The 20,321-nt window shown below is 42.5% G+C and overlaps 1 protein-coding gene across 1 annotated transcript in view; it reads left to right on the top strand.

Annotated features, from left to right (window-relative positions):
• The window catches only part of LOC311237923 (cyclic nucleotide-gated channel beta-3-like), a gene marked incomplete at both ends in the record, with an annotated part of 80,551 nt that overhangs the window by 6,301 nt on the left and 53,929 nt on the right, over positions 1 to 20,321 (top strand). Inside the window, 3 exons of the mRNA XM_084325898.1 lie at positions 3,912 to 4,140; positions 8,640 to 8,791; positions 18,886 to 19,182. Coding sequence (XP_084182024.1) covers positions 3,912 to 4,140; positions 8,640 to 8,791; positions 18,886 to 19,182 — 678 coding nt within the window. The remainder of the gene's footprint in view (positions 1 to 3,911; positions 4,141 to 8,639; positions 8,792 to 18,885; positions 19,183 to 20,321) is intronic.

Here is a 20,321-nt window from a genome sequence, read left to right as displayed (position 1 = left end):
AGAAGGGTCAGCCTTCTGGGCAGTAATTAGCATTTCATGAGTAACTGGTAACTTCAATGCATCGGAACTAGTTACAGTTGTCTTTGGGCGTACCTCACTATGAGTCGGTGGTTTGTCAGCAGTGCAGGCACAAAACCCATCTCAATACCTTGAACTAGGACACTAGAACCACAGGAAGATTTCTCAGACAGGCAGTACATCAGAGAGGATAAAGGATTGTGAGGCTCCAGTATCTCGTAAGATCTGAACTGTACACTGATCTTTTTGATCCCCTGTCAAGGAAACTAAACCTTTGGAAATAAATGGCCTGAAACAAGGGTTGAGAACATCCTGATCATGGTGCATCTGCCGATCGGAACCAGGAGCAGGTGCCATTTTAATCAGACCAACCCCTTTCGGTTGCCTAAAGTTCTGAGAGGACGGTTTCTGCTTACGTTTCAATGTTAAACAGTCAGAAATAACATGACCAGATCCATGACAGTAGTAACATGCCCGCTCCTCTTCTGAGCGTGTAGGTGACATTTTTGGTCGGGGGTGTGTGAATTCTGAATGGTTGGGGACAGAATGTTTCTGAGAGAAATCATGGGGGAGAAAGGAGTCACGCCTATCCACAAACACAGTTTTATGGGTTAGCGCAAACTCATCAGCTAATACAGCAGCCTGCTGCAGAGTGGACACTTTTTGCTCACTCAGGTAAATGACAATACGCTCTGGCAAACGATTCTTAAACTCTTCTAATAGAATGAGTTCTCTGAGAGAGTTAAGATCTGAGGCCTTGCTTGCTGCACACCACTTATCAAAGAGAGTTCCCTTCTCTCTAGCTAACTCTACAAAGGTCTGGTTGGCAGCTCTCTTGTGATTCCAAAACCTCTGCCTATAAGCTTCGGGCACAAGCTCATATGCACGAAGGATAGCAGCCTTCACAGTAGGAACGGAGGCACCAAAGCAATATGTTTACTTATATCAAAAGTGTGTGATGAATAAGCTGTGGAGGAGGACATACCAGGGCCTGGTGGAGAAGTTGGATTCACTCCTTAGGACTTCCAGCTCCAACCTCCGCAGTCTGAGCTCTTTTTCCACTTCATGCTCAAGCTCCAACCTACGAATGTTGACAGCTCTTTCATTTTCTGCCTCAAGCTCCATTCTACGAAGCCGATACTCCGCCTCACGTGCTTGTGCCTTCTCCTGAGCCTCCATCTCGAGACGTGCTATTCTAACTTTGACCTGGGCCCCTTCTCGAGACCCATTTGACACAGGAGAGGCCAAGTCAAAATGTGGCAATGTGACTTTCACACCTGCCTTCTCAGCACTTTTAACACAAGCTTGCTCCTCAGTTACAGAAGGCTGTGCTTCAGTAGGTTCAGCAGGAGAACTTGCATGTTCATCAGAGACCACAGGTAAAACAAGCGTCCCATGCTCCAACAGCTTACCTACCACAAGACACTTGATATCACGCTTAAGAAGCTTCTGAACCGAGAGTTGGAAAAGTTTGTAAACACAATGATATTTATTGGTAAATGCAAAGGAAGCACATGTAGCTCAAGGGTGAGCCAAGGCCAAAACAACAAACAAACACCACTATTCTCCAAATAAACCAACCTAATCTATGGTAAAAGAAATTACATTATCTAAACTACCCTTACCTAACAAAAACAGGGAAAAACAATATCCAAAGGAAATGGCAGCTCACCCCATCCGTGCTTCCTGAAAAAGAGGAAAATAACACACATTAGAGATATATACAAGAATGGCAAAATATATACAAAACAATCTATAGCTATCTATGCTCTCTCTGTGGCCACACAAACTCAAAGTCAATGTCTCAAAATATCACTAGGCCTAGCCTCATGCCAGAGAGAGGCATGACTGAAGTGAGCAGCCATGTTTTAACAGGGGGTGGTGATCCAGGATTGGGTGGTGGGTGATGGTTATTGATTGGGTCTTGGAGTCTTGAAACCCATCCACCAATCGGTGCTGTGCTGCTATGTAGTCCACCAATGGAAGGGCAGGCATAGCAGGGACCAATGGTGGAGGACGGGTTCTGGCTGGAGGGAGGAAACAAAATGGAGAACAAGACACACACTGGGGAAGCACATACATTGGGATGTAACAGAGACATTGTCCTCGACCTTGTCTACTTGAGTTTGCCGATTCTGCCGTGGTGACATGGCTTTTGACGCGGCTGGGTTTTCGAGTTAATTACATAACTATTGAAAACCTTTTTTCCTATAGCTAATTTATTTCCATAGTTGTGTACTTGCTGCTTTAATAATTATGGTTTCATGTAACATTTGAGGCTATAGTTTGGATATTCTTAAAAAAAAAAATATATATATATATATATATATATATATATATATATATATAAAAAATGACTGCCAAATGTAATTAATGTATTGCTGCTGTAGGGCAAAAAGCATGTATCTCCAAAAGAGTACATTGAGGAATTTAGAGAAACAACCTAATTGTCAGAATGAATGAAAACGTTTATTTAAAATGGACACCACAGCTACATTGGACCAGCCACAGTGGACAGACCAGATGAGTTGTTTTGCGTGTTTATAGCACAAGTGCTAGTTTTCAACACTAGTCCATTGAGGTTGACTGACACCCATGTATTATTGGAGTTGTACATTAGGTTTGGAAAGGGTGTCATGGGGCCCAGTGGCGGTTGGAATGCCCCACGGGCCCTGAGGCGAGATTGACAGCTCTTGACAGCTCGGGCCAGCTCGGGCCCCCCCACCCCCCCCCCCCCCCCCCCCCGACCAACACCACCAGACCCGGCACCGGGACATCCCTCCCTCCTCCCACGTGTGCGCCTTTTATAGATAATTCATTTGTATCGCAACGGAGTCACGGATCTAGTCGTGCCACGTAGCATTATGTAGACAAAATTCATATAGAATAAACAAGTCTAAAACAAAGACTTTTAAACGAAGTTTAGCCTATTAAATCATTTTATAAGCATTCGTTTATTTGCGGTCTGTGTGAGAACTGAAGCAACCACCATCTGCCTGACAGCGTGGGGACAGAGAGAGGAGAGGAGAGGAGAGGAGAGGAGAGGAGAGGAGAGGAGAGGAGAGGAGAGGAGAGGAGAGGAGAGGAGAGGAGAGGAGAGGAGAGGAGAGGAGAGGAGAGGAGAGGGGAGGAGAGGAGAGGGGAGGGCTGGGCTGGGCTGGTGTTCTGCAGATTGTTGCTTCAGTGTTATCACGCAGACCACAAATAAACGAACGCTTATAAAATGATTTAATAGGCTAAACTTCGTTTAAAAGTCTTTGTTTTAGACTTGTTTATTCTATTTGAATTTATTCGACATAATGCTACGTGGCACGACTAGATCCATGACTCCGTTGCGATACAAATAAATTATCTATAAAAGTGCCCTATCTTTTAAATCCATCCACTGCTGTGGCGAGCCTGGGGCGAGCCTTTATCGCTACCGGGAAAACATAGGGGGAACATAGGGGGCCCGGAGAACATAGAACCCTTTTGGAACATGGGAAACATAGGGGGCCCGGGGAACATAGGACCCGGGCCCCGGGGCATGGCGCAATGCAGTCTGTCATCCAGTCCCACGAACGAACGGAAACTCCATTCAGTCCCGGGCCGGGCCGGGCCCTAGACCCCCCGCGGGCCATAAGGCGGCTGCCTCAGTCGCCTCGCCTATATATCCGCGGCTGATGGGGCCTAGGGTGATGGAACATGCTCGTAACACAGATGTTGAATGTTCAATTCAAGTAAAATCATGAAAATGACTCAAATTGGAGATACAAGGTTTTCACCCGACTGCTGTATTATGACCGTTGGCGGCTTTGGGATATTTGTGGGATTATGCACATAATAACTGTAAAAGCTTTGTTTTTTCAGCAAAGTACTCCTTTTAATATATGTTTTATGGTATTCTGTTCTAGAGCCAGCTCCTGCCCCAGAAGCTGCCCCAGCTCCTGCCCCGGAAGCTGCCCCAGCTCCTGCCCCGGCTCCAGCTCCTGCTCCAGCTCCTGCCCCGGAAGCTGCCCCAGCTCCTGCCCCGGAAGCTGCCCCAGCTCCTGCCCCGGCTCCAGCTCCTGCCCCGGCTCCCGCTCCGGCCCCAGCTGGAGGTGCCGCTCCTGCCCTGGCTATTCCTGTCATTCTAGTTGAAGGGTGAGAACTAGGGAAGGGAAGGAACTAGGGAAGGCTCCGTACCATGTTTTCATTTCCGATACCACAACCTTGATTATCTACCAATACCAATCCCATTCTACTCCATTGGGATGGATGCACTTTGCTTAACATTGAAAATACAAATATTCTACTCCTAAAGGAAGAAACACAAACAGTAGCCAATAGCATAACTCAGTTATGCAATATTGCTGCTGCTTTTTATTTAGTCAAACTTCATCCACACACAGAGCAACTTTTAGCAGCATTGGCCAGCAGCATTCAAGCAAATTCAGCATGTCGGTCAAAGTGTAGCTGTAGTAGACGGTTTCACTGGAATTCGGTTACTACGGAGGTTTGGACCCGTATTTCATGTCAACTATCGCATTAGGAAATAAATGTGGGCCCTTTTTCGAATGCTATTGTTGTCCCTTTGAAACCATGATTTACATGATAGTTAATTTACATGATAGTTCATTTATATGATAGTTCAGGCTAGATTTGTCAATGGAGTGTACCAGATCAGAACACATGACCTTGAGCGCTCCATTACTTTTATGCAATGTTTTTTCATTTTATGAATAAAACACTTAAACACACAATTTAACTCAGCTCTGTATATGCGTTGCTAAGCAACTCCTAGCCGTGATATTATAGTAAATATAATACGTCTCTCAGCCAATCAGATTACTTGAACAGAAGCAATGTTAAACTGTAATAATATATGGGCCTAGGGCCTACATAGCCAGGCTTCACTTTTTTAATTGACTTATCAGTAACGTATTTGTTCCGATATCCCATTCTATTCAGCACATCCATATTGAGTGTGGTCCCCACATAATTCAGTAACGGTTTAGGTTTAGGGGTATTGAGAAGGTGTTTTACATGTGTGAGTGTGTGCTTTTGTGTTGTGGGGTGTGAGAGAGAAAGGGACATAGGCTCCCTGCTGCGGGTAGGAAGTAAAAACATAGGGGTCCTTTTCCCCAAATTGAAATGGCGGGAGAGGGGCATTGTGACATCACAAGACGAGTCTTCAGAGGATGTGCTACATTGCAGTCTCCCAAGTTGGCTGTGGTTGAGACAAACTGTCCTCCCAACCCTGTGAACCACCGACAAGCCTCTGTAGGTTAGCCTAGAATTCACCTCTGACATGCTATATTTTGTGCTTGGGTGGTTATGAACATACAGTATACAGGCTGCAGTATACAGATGTAGCCATTCGGATGGTCTACCCCTGCCGAGTGGTTTCCGGTGGTTGCCGTATTAACGGTATCAACCAGTATGCAGTGGCGTCGCGTGGGTAAAATAACAGGGGAAGCCAAAAAAAATTATTAAAAAAAAAATTATTCAATATTTTTATTAATAATTTTTTTTTTTTTTTTTTTTTTTTTTTTTAAGTCAAGCAGTCACCATGTACACTACAGTATGGCTCGGCGGCCAGTCAAACGTTATTTTTATTTATTTAACAGATTGCAGAATGGGTACAATACAGTACGGCTCAATACACATTTACGATGAATTGAAAATGGGGGACCCTGATGTAAACAAGACGAAAGTCTTTCTCTGGTCTGCATCCCCTTAACAATTGTATGTATTGAGCTGTACTGTACTGTACCCATTCTGCAATCTGTTAATACAGTTTTCATTCATTCACACACAATTGTATAAGGGGATGCAGACCAGAGAAAGACGTTTGTCTTGTTTACATCAGGGTCATTAATACTGCTGGAGCATTGGTTAATTTTTGGTCAGATTTTTCCTTGCGCGATTTTGCGCGCCGCGTGGGAGCAAATTCGAGACACATATTCGGTTGCAAAAAGGTGTCCCACGGTCTCCTCTATGGCCGTGAATATTTTCACGCGGATCGGAATCACGGCGCGCCCGTGGGACACTTTTCCGTTTCGGCGAGTTTATTCCACGCTTTCTGTTTTCCTTTTCTAAGCATTTTAGGGGCTACATGTGAATCAGTAAAAGTTGCGGGACGCCCAGATGTTTCCACGATAGAAAGCTCGCGTGGATCCCATAATAGGCTCACTTAATACAGCGTTTTTAAAATCACGCGACATTTTCAGGGTCGCGAGCCGACCTTTTCCCCTCGTTTTCGATGATGGAAGTGATTTAGGAAAAGCTTCGGCACGCCGAGAGGTCCCCGTGGATTTAATCTCGCGAGGATCGGGGCAATATTCGGCCCGTGGGAACAGTTACGGGTTAATACAATGTTCAGAGTGCAGAGGGGAAAATATGGCACCTGCCCCGCCTCCAGGTGGAATATTATGCTGAACGTCTTCCTCCCAGCTCCGTTTTAAACTTTTAGGGTGTGGCCAGTGGCAGTCAGCTCGAATCTGATTGGCTAGGATCGGATTTGGAGTTTGGACTCACTCTATAATGCTGGAAGCCTGGAGAAAGAGACCTACCCACTGCTTCTCTCCTATACTAGCTGCAGTAGTGAGCACAGTCTGACAGTGTGTTAGAGGGAGTGAGAAGGAGAAGAGGGAGACATTAAAAAAAAAAAAAAAAAAAAAACACAGATGCACAGATGAATGTAAACTATATTAAAAAAAAATTATATTTTAATTTTTTTTTTTTTTTTCATATTTCATATTTCATAATTTGATATGAAATTTATAGGGAGGCATGGCTTCCGTTGGCTTCCACAAGGATTCGCCACTGCCAGTATGGGCCCTCGGGTTACACCAGGTTACTTTTCGCCTCTGGGAAAAGAGGAGGGGAGAAACAGCCTGTGCCAAGGGTTGTCTTCTCAGCTTGAATACGCAGCACGAATGTGCTTGCAGATCGACGGTTTTCAAATGTCCAATCTAACGAATTTAGTTTGCTCATAAAATGCTTAAAATGTTAAATATATGAATATATTAATTCTGATCTGTTTTTGTCCTATCCACTATCCTGTGATTATAAAAGAGCTGCGAGCCCCTCAAATATGCAGCGTGTATGTGATTGATTGATTGATTGATTGAAAAGTTTATTAACAGATTGCAGAATGGGTACAGTACAGTACAGCTCAAATCAAGTCAGCTTTCTCACATTGCATATTACAATAAAGTATTTGAGCACTTCTTAATGATATAATTCGGTTTTTCATTTCTTTTCTAGGTGAATATAATTGGAAAAATATTTGAAGCATTTTTGGTAAATAAAAATGCTTCGCTTCTTCTCGTTCTATTAATCGAGTTGCAAACAAAAGGCTGTGGGCTTTCAGAATATTTCGATTTTATCGTCAAATTCAGATGATAAATAAAATCAATTTAACTGGGCAGTTTCTTTCTTCCTCCATTTTCAATTCATATATTTAAATCTAGGGTTTGTGAAATAATATTTCATGATCTTGTATCGTCATTTGGGAAATATTAGTAATATAATTTTTGGAAAGTTGTGCTTCGATCAGCGATTTATCTCGGCTGCTCCCCTACATTTTCAAAAGCCTAGACAGAGAAAGGTTGTCTTAACTTCATCATCATAATATTTATATAATATCAAATTTATATAAATATTTTTCATGTGTGCTATGGCTTTCGAGACCAATTTCTGAAGCGCTGTGGCTATCCGATCAACGCTGCAAATCGGGATAAATTCTGTCAGGCTTAGCGCCTCCTGATGGCATATAAGAGAACAGCAATCTTAAAATTAACCCAGTCGGCACCGCGGTAGGATGGTAGACAGTCCTAATGGCTGTAACTGTAGGTACTGACACAGTGTTTGTTCCACTATGACTTACAGCTTGTGACTCCCTAAGTAGCTGGAAAGGAGATTATCCGATTAGTGGTATTTGTGACTTAAGAAGGTCAGAGATAGTGTTGCACATGCAGTGTTTATGCCGCTCTCTGTGGAAAAAGTGGTTTATTTTGCCATTGAAAGATGGCCCATATACCGTTTTGGCGTATAAGGCTGAGAGAAAATGTATAATCTGTCATGGCTGTGATGTCCCTTGAAGGAGAGAAGGGAATGGCAATACAATTGTTGTTTGAAATTGTATTCTTATATTTTCCCCAAAATCTATGGGGGATGGAGGGATGATGGGTTAACCAAGGGGTCGCTTCTGTGTGTGTGTGTGTGTGTGTGTGTGTGTGTGTGTGTGTGTGTGTGTGTGTGTGTGTGTGTGTGTGTGTGTGTGTGTGTGTGTGTGTGTGTGTGTGTGTGTGTGTGTGTGTGTGTGTGTGTGTGTGTGTGTGTGTGTGTGTGTGTGTGTGTGTGTGCGTGTGTGTGTGTGCATAAAATTATTTGAATCCGAAGTGTCTGTGCATAAAATAATCTGAATCATGTGTGTGTGTGTGTGTGTGTGTGTGTATACGTGTGTGTTTGCATAAAATAATCTGAATCAGAATTTTGTGTGCATGTGTGTGCATAAAATATTCTGAATCGTGTATGTGTGTGTGTGTGTGTGTGTGTGTGTGTGCATAAAATAATCTGAATCTGAATCATTGCTGTGCAGCGCAGCACACAGTTACACTGCCTCATTTTGTGTGTTTATTTGTTCTTGTCTTCAGCGAGGAACCCCCCCCTCCCCCTAAAGTCTACAACCAGTTCACGGATAGCACGTTGCGCGAGGCGTCCGTTCGGCTACGATCCCGAACAGAAATATTCAAGGACAAAACCAGAGACCCTTACTGCTCTTCTCCTGAGATCAGCCCACCCATAAGTAGGTACAGTATTATGTAACGCTATAGTAGTCGTGTGCATAAAGTAAAAAAAAAACACACACACCCACACATGTAGAGAATGATTTATTTTAGGACTGGGTGACATGATCAAAATTATGATATCACAATATTCTTCTTATTTTGAGCGGTATTTGATTTTGCCAGTGCAAATGGACTGCATTTATATTGCTTTTATCCAAAGCACTTTACAACTTGTGCCTCACATTCACTCATTCACTCACACATTCACTCACCGATGGCAGAGACAACCATGCAAGGTGCCAGCCTGCTCATCGGGAGCAGTTTGGGCGTTAAGCTCAATGACGCGCTGCCGTGTTAACCATAGTGATTTCCTTTTTTGGGAATACAATTGTGATTTAGCTTTTCTTTTTTTTTTATCAAAAAGGGGATATTTGACATTGACATTTTTAGATGCAAAATGCATCTATGACTGGTGATGTCACTACCTCGGGCAGTAACTCACTCATTCAGTGTTGGGCAGTAAAGCATTACTTAGTAACACGTTACTGTAATTTTATTACTTTCCGAGTAACGAGTAAAATAATGCTTTGCATGTTCTTGGTATCTAGGGACATCTATGGATCTCAGGGAATGTATTCCCAGCAAATGAAATCTAAGCAAATGAATAAAGGGAAGATTATTAAACAGAAGGTTTTGTAGATCTATACAGTACTGAATTCTGCCATCCGGACACATGCAATTTGAAATATTATTATAGAATATAGAATATCAGGCCTATAAATGACCTTATTATAGCCAAGTCGCATATCTACGGATCGGGCCAAATCTCCTCTTTCCAATGGCAAAATTCAATCTGGATTTAGTATCACCAGGCGTGCAGCAAGAACTGTGAATCAAATCAAAGTAAGTACAGTTACTTCTTTACTTACTGCTCTGCCATTTTTCATCAGATTGCAACGCAAATTTTTGCTAAACGTTTATAGAAAGGTAGATAAACTAACTGCGTTCTAATTTATGCCAATATTGTTCAGTTTTGTAGTAGATAATCCTGAAAAATGTATCCACAAGTCATTTGATTGACAGGAGCTGGCTTGAGCTGGGTATTGTCGTTTTTTGAAATTTCAACGGCATTCGAAAGCTCAATGTCTCATCTCCAAAATGGCGGCACAGATTTTTTTTGCGTCTATATTCGCCTGTAACCAAATACATTTCCAGAACTCATATTTCACAAATAACATTTTAACCGTTTCTGCGCCAAAAACAAGTTAACTCGTTATAGCCCGCCAATCGAATTCTGCCAACAACGAGTAAACTCGTTATTGGATCGTTATTTATTTTATTCGCTATTTCCATTCATAATTCATCCTGCTATGCTGTAGGACTGTGTGACACTCTGTCTGAGACCGCAACGGTCCGATACCGCCGTCTAACGCATTGCGGCCGCTATTGCACTCCATTTGAAACGATGTGGTTTGTTTTCTCTGCCGAGCTGCGGCGTGGGGGAGGGTTCTAAACACTCCGGCAAAACAAGCGCTTATAGGGATGGAATTGAAAAGGGTCCGCGCCCGCCCGTTCATGTGCAATGCTGGATAACGTTGGACACAGGATTGCTGTGGATATTTGGAATGGCGATCAGATAATTGGATTATTCTTTTTGCAGTACATCAGAGACGAGGTAAGGACTATATGTTATCAATCTTGCGTTGATCCAATATTTTTTTTCCCGCGATCGCAGCGTGTCTGTAATGTACTGTGTAATGTATGCCGTTGGTGGCACTCGAAGCATAGAAAAACTACCCCCCCCACCCTTTCATGCATGCATGATGAAACAATACCGATAATCTAGCGTTGATTTCAGATTGATTCAATTATCAGGTGAGAAATGGCACGATTTATAATGAAATGCACTAAAACGCTGTTTGGCGGAGTTTCCTGGGATTACACAGGATCACTCTAAAACTATACTCATATTCACCACGGTATAAAACGGGAACGTATAGATGGAAAAATTTCTTTATGGCATATTGAACGGAAGGTTCATACTGTCAATTGACAATGATATTGGATCCATAGCTATAATATAAAATATAGGTTTAGCTCTACAAACAAGGTGACCGATTACATGGGGTTAATGGGTGGCATGAGCCTATGCACTTCCCGGAAGGGGCGTGGCACTCAATGTGTTAACCAAATGTAATGCTGAAAATATACACTATGACTGCTGTTTTGACAGGGTTAGGGTCTTTACTATTGGCTACATTTGAAAATAAAACGCAACATTAATTCATACAGTCTGGAGAGATGAATTTATGGCTTGGGTCCATTACCGGACCTGTCGGGCTTAAGAGGTTAACCTCTTAACTGGCGCCCAGAAAAGTGGGCATTTTTAAACTTGAACTTGAGGACTGCATACTTTCTGGATATTGCAACTACTACTGAAAAATGTGAGTGACAATTTTTTCTACAACTCAAGTTCAGATCTTACTCTATTTCATTAGCACTAAAAGTGAATTTTCTTTATTGTATCAGAAACTTCAGAATGTTATCTTTCAAAAGAGACCAGGCTCATGCATGTGCTATAAGGATAAAGCAGGGGTTCTCAAACTTTTTTTATACCACAACCCCATTTTATTTTTATATTTTTTTGGCGGCCCCACACTTAATGTATTGCATAATTTCAACGTGGAAATAAGGAATATCAAAATAAAAGCACTATTGTTGAATTTGATCATGCATATTTATTAGAAAATTGTATTACAGCACTATGTTATCAATGAAATTAATGAATATTATCAACAAAAGCAATGGAATTGTTTCTGTATACATTTATAAAACAAGGCATATTTAGCCCAAATATGTTGCCAGAACATAAAAAAAGAAAAGAAAATGCGTTCACATGCACTTTTTCATTCAAGAATAAAAGAAAAACAAGACTTAATGGGAAGGGTGTGCTTGTACATTTGAACTGTTCCATGATACATGGCTGCGTTGTGCTGAGAAAGACGCACAGATCCGCTTCTACTCTTGAGGCGAGATCTTTTATTTATATTTTAATGTCAGTGCCGAAAATCCGGCCTCACAGATGTATGTTGATGCGAAGGGTGCACGCTTTCTCGGCGTAGCATTACACAACACTGGGTACTCGTTCAGACTGATTTGCGAGGGCCTGTCCAGTGAACTTGACTTTCACATGAAAGATCAATTTGCGCCTCATGCGAGTGGGAGGCCTGTTGCGTCATGCGTAATGAACGGATCTAGGATCCAGTTGTCCAAATTGTCCGTGCTCTCCGTGTAATAGTTCCAAAATTGTTCAATGAGCCCTTCTATGTGGCTACAGATGATGGGCTTCAAATATTGTTTTGCAACATTCTGTTCCTCCAAAAAGCCATCAAGCTGAGTAAACACCCCAAAATCTCCACTGATTATCATTTGGTGCCAAACACGTAATATTACGTGTTTCACTGCCAATGCTTGAGCGCCAAACACGTAATAATACGTTTTTAGATCCGTTGATCTTTTTCCTTTGATCCCCGTTCTAAACGATCATCCGGATCACTCTAGCCATCCCTGGCTCATTTGCCCACGTTGGAATTGCAATGCCGATCGAATCTCACCAGGTGGCAGTATCGCCTACCTTTTTAACTCTGATAGAAAGGGATCAGTAGAGACAATGAATGAAATGGACTATCAAGACTCGCTCTGAGGGGGAGGAGCTCTTCCAAAGCAATCGCTAGCAGATCTGCTCGCCTCAAAACCTATAGTGTCCCGTAAACATGTGTAATTACTAGGGCTGACCCCTATTAGTCGATTAGTCGACTAATCGGTCGAAAGGAGCCGTAGTCGACTAGCCAACCTCTTAGTCTAATACAAAGAAATTCTAAAAATTATAATATATATATATATATTTTTTGTATCATTCTTTCCAAAAGAAAAGAGGCCTAGAAGCATGGCTAACGCTAATGGCACGCATACCAGAGGCTAACTGCCTACGAAAACAGGCACAGAGGCACTGAAAGAGGATTTCACCCATCTATCTAATGATCACACTAGACTAGACAAATATCAAGATGTATCCATCAGTGGACCAATTGCATGCTTTTGCAGAGAACAAGAAGCCTCCAGTCGACTCCTTCAGACATTAAGCACCCCCACAGCCCAAATGGAATGATAAAAAAAAAAAAAAAATTTAAAATTTTTTTTTTACAAATATTATACTTTTATTTAATTTTTTATTTTTTTTGTCGACCAATAGTCGACTAACAGCAAATTTTGGCCAATCATAGTCGACCATACAAATCCTTAGTCGGGGACAGCCCTAGTAATTACATATAAACGAGAAATCGCGATCGCCGATGGGATCATTGGAATTATTCTTCTTGGAGTACCTTCTGGCCCCAGTGGCGGCTGGTGAATTCTTCACAGCGGGGGGGGGGCGGAATTAATTAGTATCCCTGTCTATCTCTCCTTCTCTCTCTTTCTCTCTCTCTCGCTCTCACTCACACACAGCGCGATGTGGAATCGATTCGTTACACAATCAGACCTAGTATGTGTAGTATATACCAAGAATAACTTCAGTATGAGTACAGGGCTGTACACATATTTTGCATATTGTTAAACGAGCCAAGGCTAGCTATTAAACTATCGATATGAATCGAAAATGGGGGACCCTGATGTAAACAAGACAAACGTCTTTCTCTGGTCTGCATCCCCTTAACAATTGTATATATTGAGCCGTACTGTATTGTACCCATTCTGCAATCTGTTAAATAAAGTTTTCATTCATTCATTCAAACATAGACGATATTGAACAAGCCATAATCCACTTATTTTAAATCCAAAAGAAACTCCACTCTCTCTGATCAATACAATAATGAACACATTTGTATATCTTGTCATTTTAAACAAGTTACCATTCATTGTCTGGTTGATTATGATCCACCCGCGACGAAATTAATGAGTTAGTTCAACAACAACACAGCAGAGAGAGAGAGAGAGAGAGAGAGAGAGAGAGAGAGAGAGAGAGAGAGAGAGAGAGAGAGAGAGAGAGAGAGAGAGAGAGAGAGAGAGAGAGAGAGAGAGAGAGAGAGAAGTTTAAATGCGGTCCAGGAGGGCTTGATATGTCCAGGCTGTTGATGTATATGTCCACTGTCCAGACTGTTGATGTATATATCCACTGTCCCAGACTGTTGATGTATATGTCCACTGTCCAGACTGCATCCAGCTAGCCATTATAGCGTGTTGTTGTTTGTTGTCGAACCAGCTAAGACAGAGTATAGCCTACCCTAGTTCGAGAAGCTTTGTGGTCCAGACTCCAGGCTTGAACTTTCCATAAAAGTGTCCATATAAATCTATTTAGTTAGATCCAACACTGTCTGAATGTACAGTATCTTGTGATTATTATCAATTTCCGACAACTATTTCCTAGTAGCCCCTCGAATAGCATCTGCATAGCCAGAGCCCAGAGCACAACGTCTGGGGACGCGATGTCACGTGCCACTCTCAGCCAATAGTGACTGCATCGGGCACTCGAGCAAGCGCCCTCTGGTATCGTATTTGACAGCGCTATGTTGTACGTACGTATTTATTTATACGTATTTGCATTTTGCCCTGTGAGTTGCGCAATTACGGCGGAGCAGAAATGAGCGCTCATGAAAACGGAGTGGAGGGGGCTAGGCGCCGGCTCGGCTGGGGGATGAATAGGCTACTTCCTCCTCATGCAAATAATTCTTTCTTCTTCTTCTTTTAACCAGGGAGGGCGGCGCTCTAGTGCCCACTATCAGCCAGCCGCCACTGTCTGGCCCCCTATGTCTATTTTACCGAACCTGAAACTTGTTTCTGTAACGATCACAGTGTCTTACTTTACCGGATATAAACCAAGCGTTTTCTAACAATCGCATTTTCAGGGTAAGACTACCCCCCCCCCCCCCCCCCCCTTGATAATTTTGTGAAGGCACATGTGTACATGGTATACCTTTTATTTGGGGTTTCAGGGGATCAATCAGAACGGTTTGGGCTTATTGCATATAACGCGTTTCATCTCGCAATCTATGGGAAAAGACTGGATTATTTTGGAAATGGGCAATGTTTAGCGTGTAATAAACTACAAATTACAGTGTGTAGAAACAAACTATTTTTTACATGTTAGACTAGAAATAGTGTCTGTCAAATTAGCCATACTATTGTCTCCATAGCTATAATATAGAATATACAATAGCTCCACAAAGATCGTGAAATATCGTGAAAATGGTCAAGAAAAGCTGGCGCTAGTCAGTGAAAGATGGGGAAAGCTTGTAGCGCTTAATGTGTTAATTTAATCCAGCTCTCCATTTTAGCTGCAAATCCAAACAGGTCTGTGTCCGGACCTTGTAGTCCCAGATGCAACACATTGAGGCGGTCAAAGATCTCGGCTAGCTATGCCAGCTTTGCCAGCCATTCATTATCAGCACATTTCTGCCAATGGGTTGTTTTTGTTTGCAAGGAAAATCTGCGCTTCTTCTCTCTCTCCGCGCTTCTGACAACAAACCTATCCATTGCAAGTGTCAAGGTTACACACAAAATACGAGACGTGGTGTCCGCGATAATAATATGCGCAGGATGTAGTGAGATATGTATTGGAATACTGTGTCGGCCTCCGTTGATGAAGGGGTGAGACATGGCAAATACAAACAGCTTCCAGGTGGAAAACTCAATCTGAGTTGGGCTTGTCAGGTTTTCTCTCGATTTCTTTTTGGGTTTTCTTTGTTGCACCCGCGACCCCACTTTGGGCCGTGACCCGTAGTTTGAGAACCGCTGGTATAAAGTATAAAGATCAGCTTTACAAAAAAAGTATGCAGTCCTCAAGTTCAAGTTTAAAAATTGCCACTTTTCTGGATGCCAGTTAAAGGTTAAATAGTTCCATTTAAATGTCAATATTGTAAGTCAGAAATGTAAGGAAAATGCAGTATCTTCATTTTCAGAAAATAGGGCTCCGGGCTTAAGAGGTTAAAGTGCACCAGATTGATGCATTTAACCTCTTAAGCCTGGAGCCCTATTTTCTGAAAATCCGCCTAAAATACATACCTAAGTAAATGGAAGATTGCTCCACTTCTACAAGGTCCATTTGCATGTTCTTGGTATCTAGGGACATCGGGCCAAATCTACTCTTTCCAATGGCAGAGTTCAATTTGGATTTAGTATCAGCAGGCGGGCATGAAGAACCGAGAATGAAATCTACTGTAAATACAGTCAGCTTTTTATTTTTTGCGAAAGGGCCGCCATTTTGAATAGTATCCTGAGAAATAAAAGAAATTCATACACAAGTAATTTGCTTGCTTGAGGCTAGAATTTCCTGGGTACTGTAGTTTTTCGAAATATCAACGCTCATTGAGAGCTCTGGAAGCCCTGTGCTCATATTACTACAAATCATCATCATTTGGTCATTCAAAATGGCCGACCTCCGCGAAAATATTATCACATTTCAAAAACTAAAATCTCACTAATAACACTTTAAGCTAACGGATTGCTGAAAATATACACTATGACTGCTGTTGTGATATTGTTAGGATGTTTACTCTTGGATACATTTGGAAAAAGAAATGCAACATTCAGACAGATTGATTTATGACGTGATGTCATCTGCGGTACCGGACCGCACGGGTGGAAGAGGTTAAATGTTAAATCCATGGCCACCTTAAAGGGTTTGGAATCCCCCCACCATACTTTCACAAAATAGGGGCCCCCAAACAACATTTAGCATAGGGCCCCCAAAAAGCTAGAAACGGCCCTGGCCACACTCATTGGTTACAACCCTGTCCAATAATTATCGAGATTGCCAAATGATTGACGGAGCTGGAGCCTCGGGAGTCGGGGGTGGTATAAAAATGTTTAAAGAAAGTCTGCTGTGTACTTTGGCGCACAGCTAACATATCGGCATGTAACTCGAGAACCGCTGAACGGATTTTGTCGCCTGAAACGGCAATCAACAGGCAACAAATAGGGATTTATTTCTATATATATATTGTATTAAATAAAATGCATACTCGAGCCGCTAGTCACCGAAGTGGCGTGTCGCGCCGGTGGGCAAATCGTCCTCAATGTGGGCTGTTGCATGTTAACACTTTCAGCGCCGGGCCCGATGATAGTCGGGTTAACTCTCCGAACGTTGAGCGCCAGGACCCCCGAAAACCCGAGTATAGTCGGGTTTTCATCGTTATTTCTTTTAGCCTGTGTTATGACTGGGGATGGATCTGAGATCGCAAAAGTCCAATACCGCTGCCTGCCGCCTTGCGGCCACTATTGCACTCCATTTGAAACGATGTGGTTTGGTGTGCGGGTCGATCTGCGGGCGGAGTCTAACTAGTCAGGCAGGCCAAGTGCTTATAACGTATGCATCGACGAGAATCAAGCAGTCTCGGTTCATGTTCATTGCTGGATTACGTTGGCAACACGATCAGATAATTGGAATATAAGGGCTATATGGTATCAATCTTGCGTTGATCCGAGCATGCCTTCATTGTGATCCGAAAGTGTTACTGTAACGTTACTCCACAACGTATGCCGTTGGTGGTGATCAGAGCACGTTGCCGGCCATTACGCAGCCTTTTGGAAATGACCGCCCTGAAACTACACTCATATTCACGACGGTATAAAACGGGAATGTATCGATGGAAAAATGATCAGTTTTTTGCGTCTTGACCGGAAGAAACTGAATGACTATCGACTATATTATTAGATCCATAGCTATAATATAAAATATAGCTTTAGCGCTTTAAACACAGCCACGTATTCCCATTCGTTTAAAGCGGTGGCCTTTCAACAGTAACAGTAAACAGCGACCTCTGGTGCTGAAAGTGTTAAGAGGATAATTAATCAAAATGTCCAATCTAACAAATTTAGTTTGCTCACAATAGCCTACTGCTGAATAACATGATTTTATTAAAACACAAACTGCCTATAAATGGTTATCGCGCTGTGAGCCCCTACGCAGCGCAAAGTAGATAGAGTCAGTTTTATCATGTTGTATATTACAATAAAGCAGGTTGAATTTATTTTAAAATGTTTAAATAACAGTATTTAAATAATAAATAAGATTGCATGGGATCTCTGGGTGACTGGCTCAATTATCATTCTTGATTTCATCCAGTAGATTTAGAATTGCTTGAGCTGGCAACCTGTGTCTCCGGATGATTTCGGTCTCGCTTAAATCAAAAAGTGATATTCTCCTTTGAAATATTCTTTCACAAGCACGCCTGGCATTACGATGCCTTCTGCCATGATCACTGCATGATCTGGCATGAATTACTGCTGCCATGATCACCCGAGACGCTGGCAATGACACCCCTTTATAAATGCGCTTAGTTACCACCAAATCTCTCAAGACGTAAATAGCGTCGCTTTAACTGCACAGTGCAATTAGTGCCGATCTTTGTGAATTGGGAGTGTTTTTGGATGAGGCTCATTTGCATAGAAAGGGGCACATGTTCCGCCATTATTACATCATTTAAATCCCTGCAAATACCACAACGCACCAAGACGCAATGCTGAGGGGCAACGCAGTTACCACCTCATTTCACCTGTTGCGCTTCCTTTGTGAATAGCAAACGGTGTTTCAGAGCTATTTGCACTGGCATAGCGTGAGAAAAAAACGCGCAATCCCTTTGTGAATTCGCCCCTGTATGTCCTTGTTATCCCACATTTTGATAATACTGTTGCAAGGAACAATTTTTAAATGAACTTGAAAATACTTATTCATAATTCATATATCATTGACGACGGTGTAATAAAAACCCATACTGTACATTTGAAATATTCTGTATACCTCCCAGCCGTAAAGTATGCATGTCCTGATCATTTACAAACAGATAGGGGACAGACACATTGTAAATGCAGTCAGATTTTCAGAGACCTCATCCGGTTTGTGCATGAAACAAAAGCGGTCCCTCAAAACAACATTTTACAACTGATTGCATTAACAATGGCAGTTGTGCGAGGCCTGCACAGATGTTAATACACTGCACGCCACACACACACACACACAATATCCTCTCATCTCCCTTTCCTTCGCTCCTCAGCACAGGTGTTAATACACTGCACACCACACACACACAAACTATCCTCTCATCTCCCTTTCCAGCACCGATTCTGAGGAAAGACGAATACCACCGTCTGAAGGAGGCAGAGCGCCTTGTCAAAGAGGAGGCAGACAAGAAGAAGGCAGAGGAAGCAGCCAAGAAGGCAGAAGAGAAGAAGAAGAAGGATGAAGAGAAAAGGGTTGAGGCGGAGCAGAAGGCGGAGGAGGCCCGGCTGGAGGAGGAGAACAAGAAGGACATGAGGATCCTCCCAAACATCGATTTCTCCTTCATCGACACCCTGATCCTCCCAATCGAGGAGCTCATGGACACCGTCCTGGGAGAGACCATCGATCCCTTAGGTGGGCTCACAAATGGATAGTTGGCGCAGGGCGGTAGAGATGAGACCGGACGAGGTGGGATGAGCGTTGATGAGAGGAAGTGAAATGAGGGATGACGAAATGAGGATGAGCATAGATGATATTGGATGAGAAGAGATACGGTAGGGGGTAATGTGTGGAAGAAGAAAATCAGATACAGTGAGGAGAGACAAGATACGATGAGGAGAGATGAGATACGGTGAGGAGAAATGGGATACAGTGAGGAGAGATGAGATACAGTGAGGAGAGATGAGATACAGTGAGGAGAGATAAGATACAGTGAGGAGAGATCAGATAATGTGAGGAGAGATGAGATAATGTGAGGAGAGATGAGATAATGTGAGGAGAGACGAGATATGGTGAGGAGAGATGAGATAATGTGAAGAGAGATGAGATAATGTGAGGAGAGATGAGATAATGTGAGGTGAGACGAGATACGGTGAGGAGAGATGAGATAATGTGAGGAGAGATGAGATAATGTGAGGAGAGATGAGATAATGTGAGGAGAGATGAGATAATGTGAGGAGAGACGAGATAATGTGAGGGGAGACGAGATAATGTGAGGAGAGATGACATAATGTGAGGAGAGATGCGATAATGTGAGGAGAGATGAGATAATGTGAAGAGAGATGAGATAATGTGAGGAGAGATGAGATAATGTGAGGAGAGATGACATAATGTGAGGAGAGATGCGATAATGTGAGGAGAGATGAGATAATGTGAGGAGAGATGACATAATGTGAGGAGAGATGGGATAATGTGAGGAGAGATGGGATAATGTGAGGAGAGATGACATAATGTGAGGAGAGATGAGATAATGTGAGGAGAGATGACATAATGTGAGGAGAGATGGGATAATGTGAGGAGAGATGGGATAATGTGAGGAGAGATGAGATAATGTGAAGAGAGATGAGATAATGTGAGGAGAGATGAGATAATGTGAGGAGAGATGAGATAATGTGAGGAGAGATGAGATAATGTGAGGAGAGATGAGATCATGTGAGGAGAGATGAGATCATGTGAGGAGAGATGGGATAATGTGAGGAGAGATGGGATAATGTGAGGAGAGATGGGATAATGTGAGGAGAGATGGGATAATGTGAGGAGAGATGAGATAATGT

The sequence above is a fragment of the Notolepis coatsorum genome (genome assembly GCF_963971535.1).
Source record: "Notolepis coatsorum genome assembly, chromosome: 12".
NCBI lineage: Eukaryota > Metazoa > Chordata > Actinopteri > Aulopiformes > Paralepididae > Notolepis > Notolepis coatsorum.
Note: the sequence above shows the minus strand (reverse complement) of the source record. Positions and strands in the feature narration are given on the sequence as shown.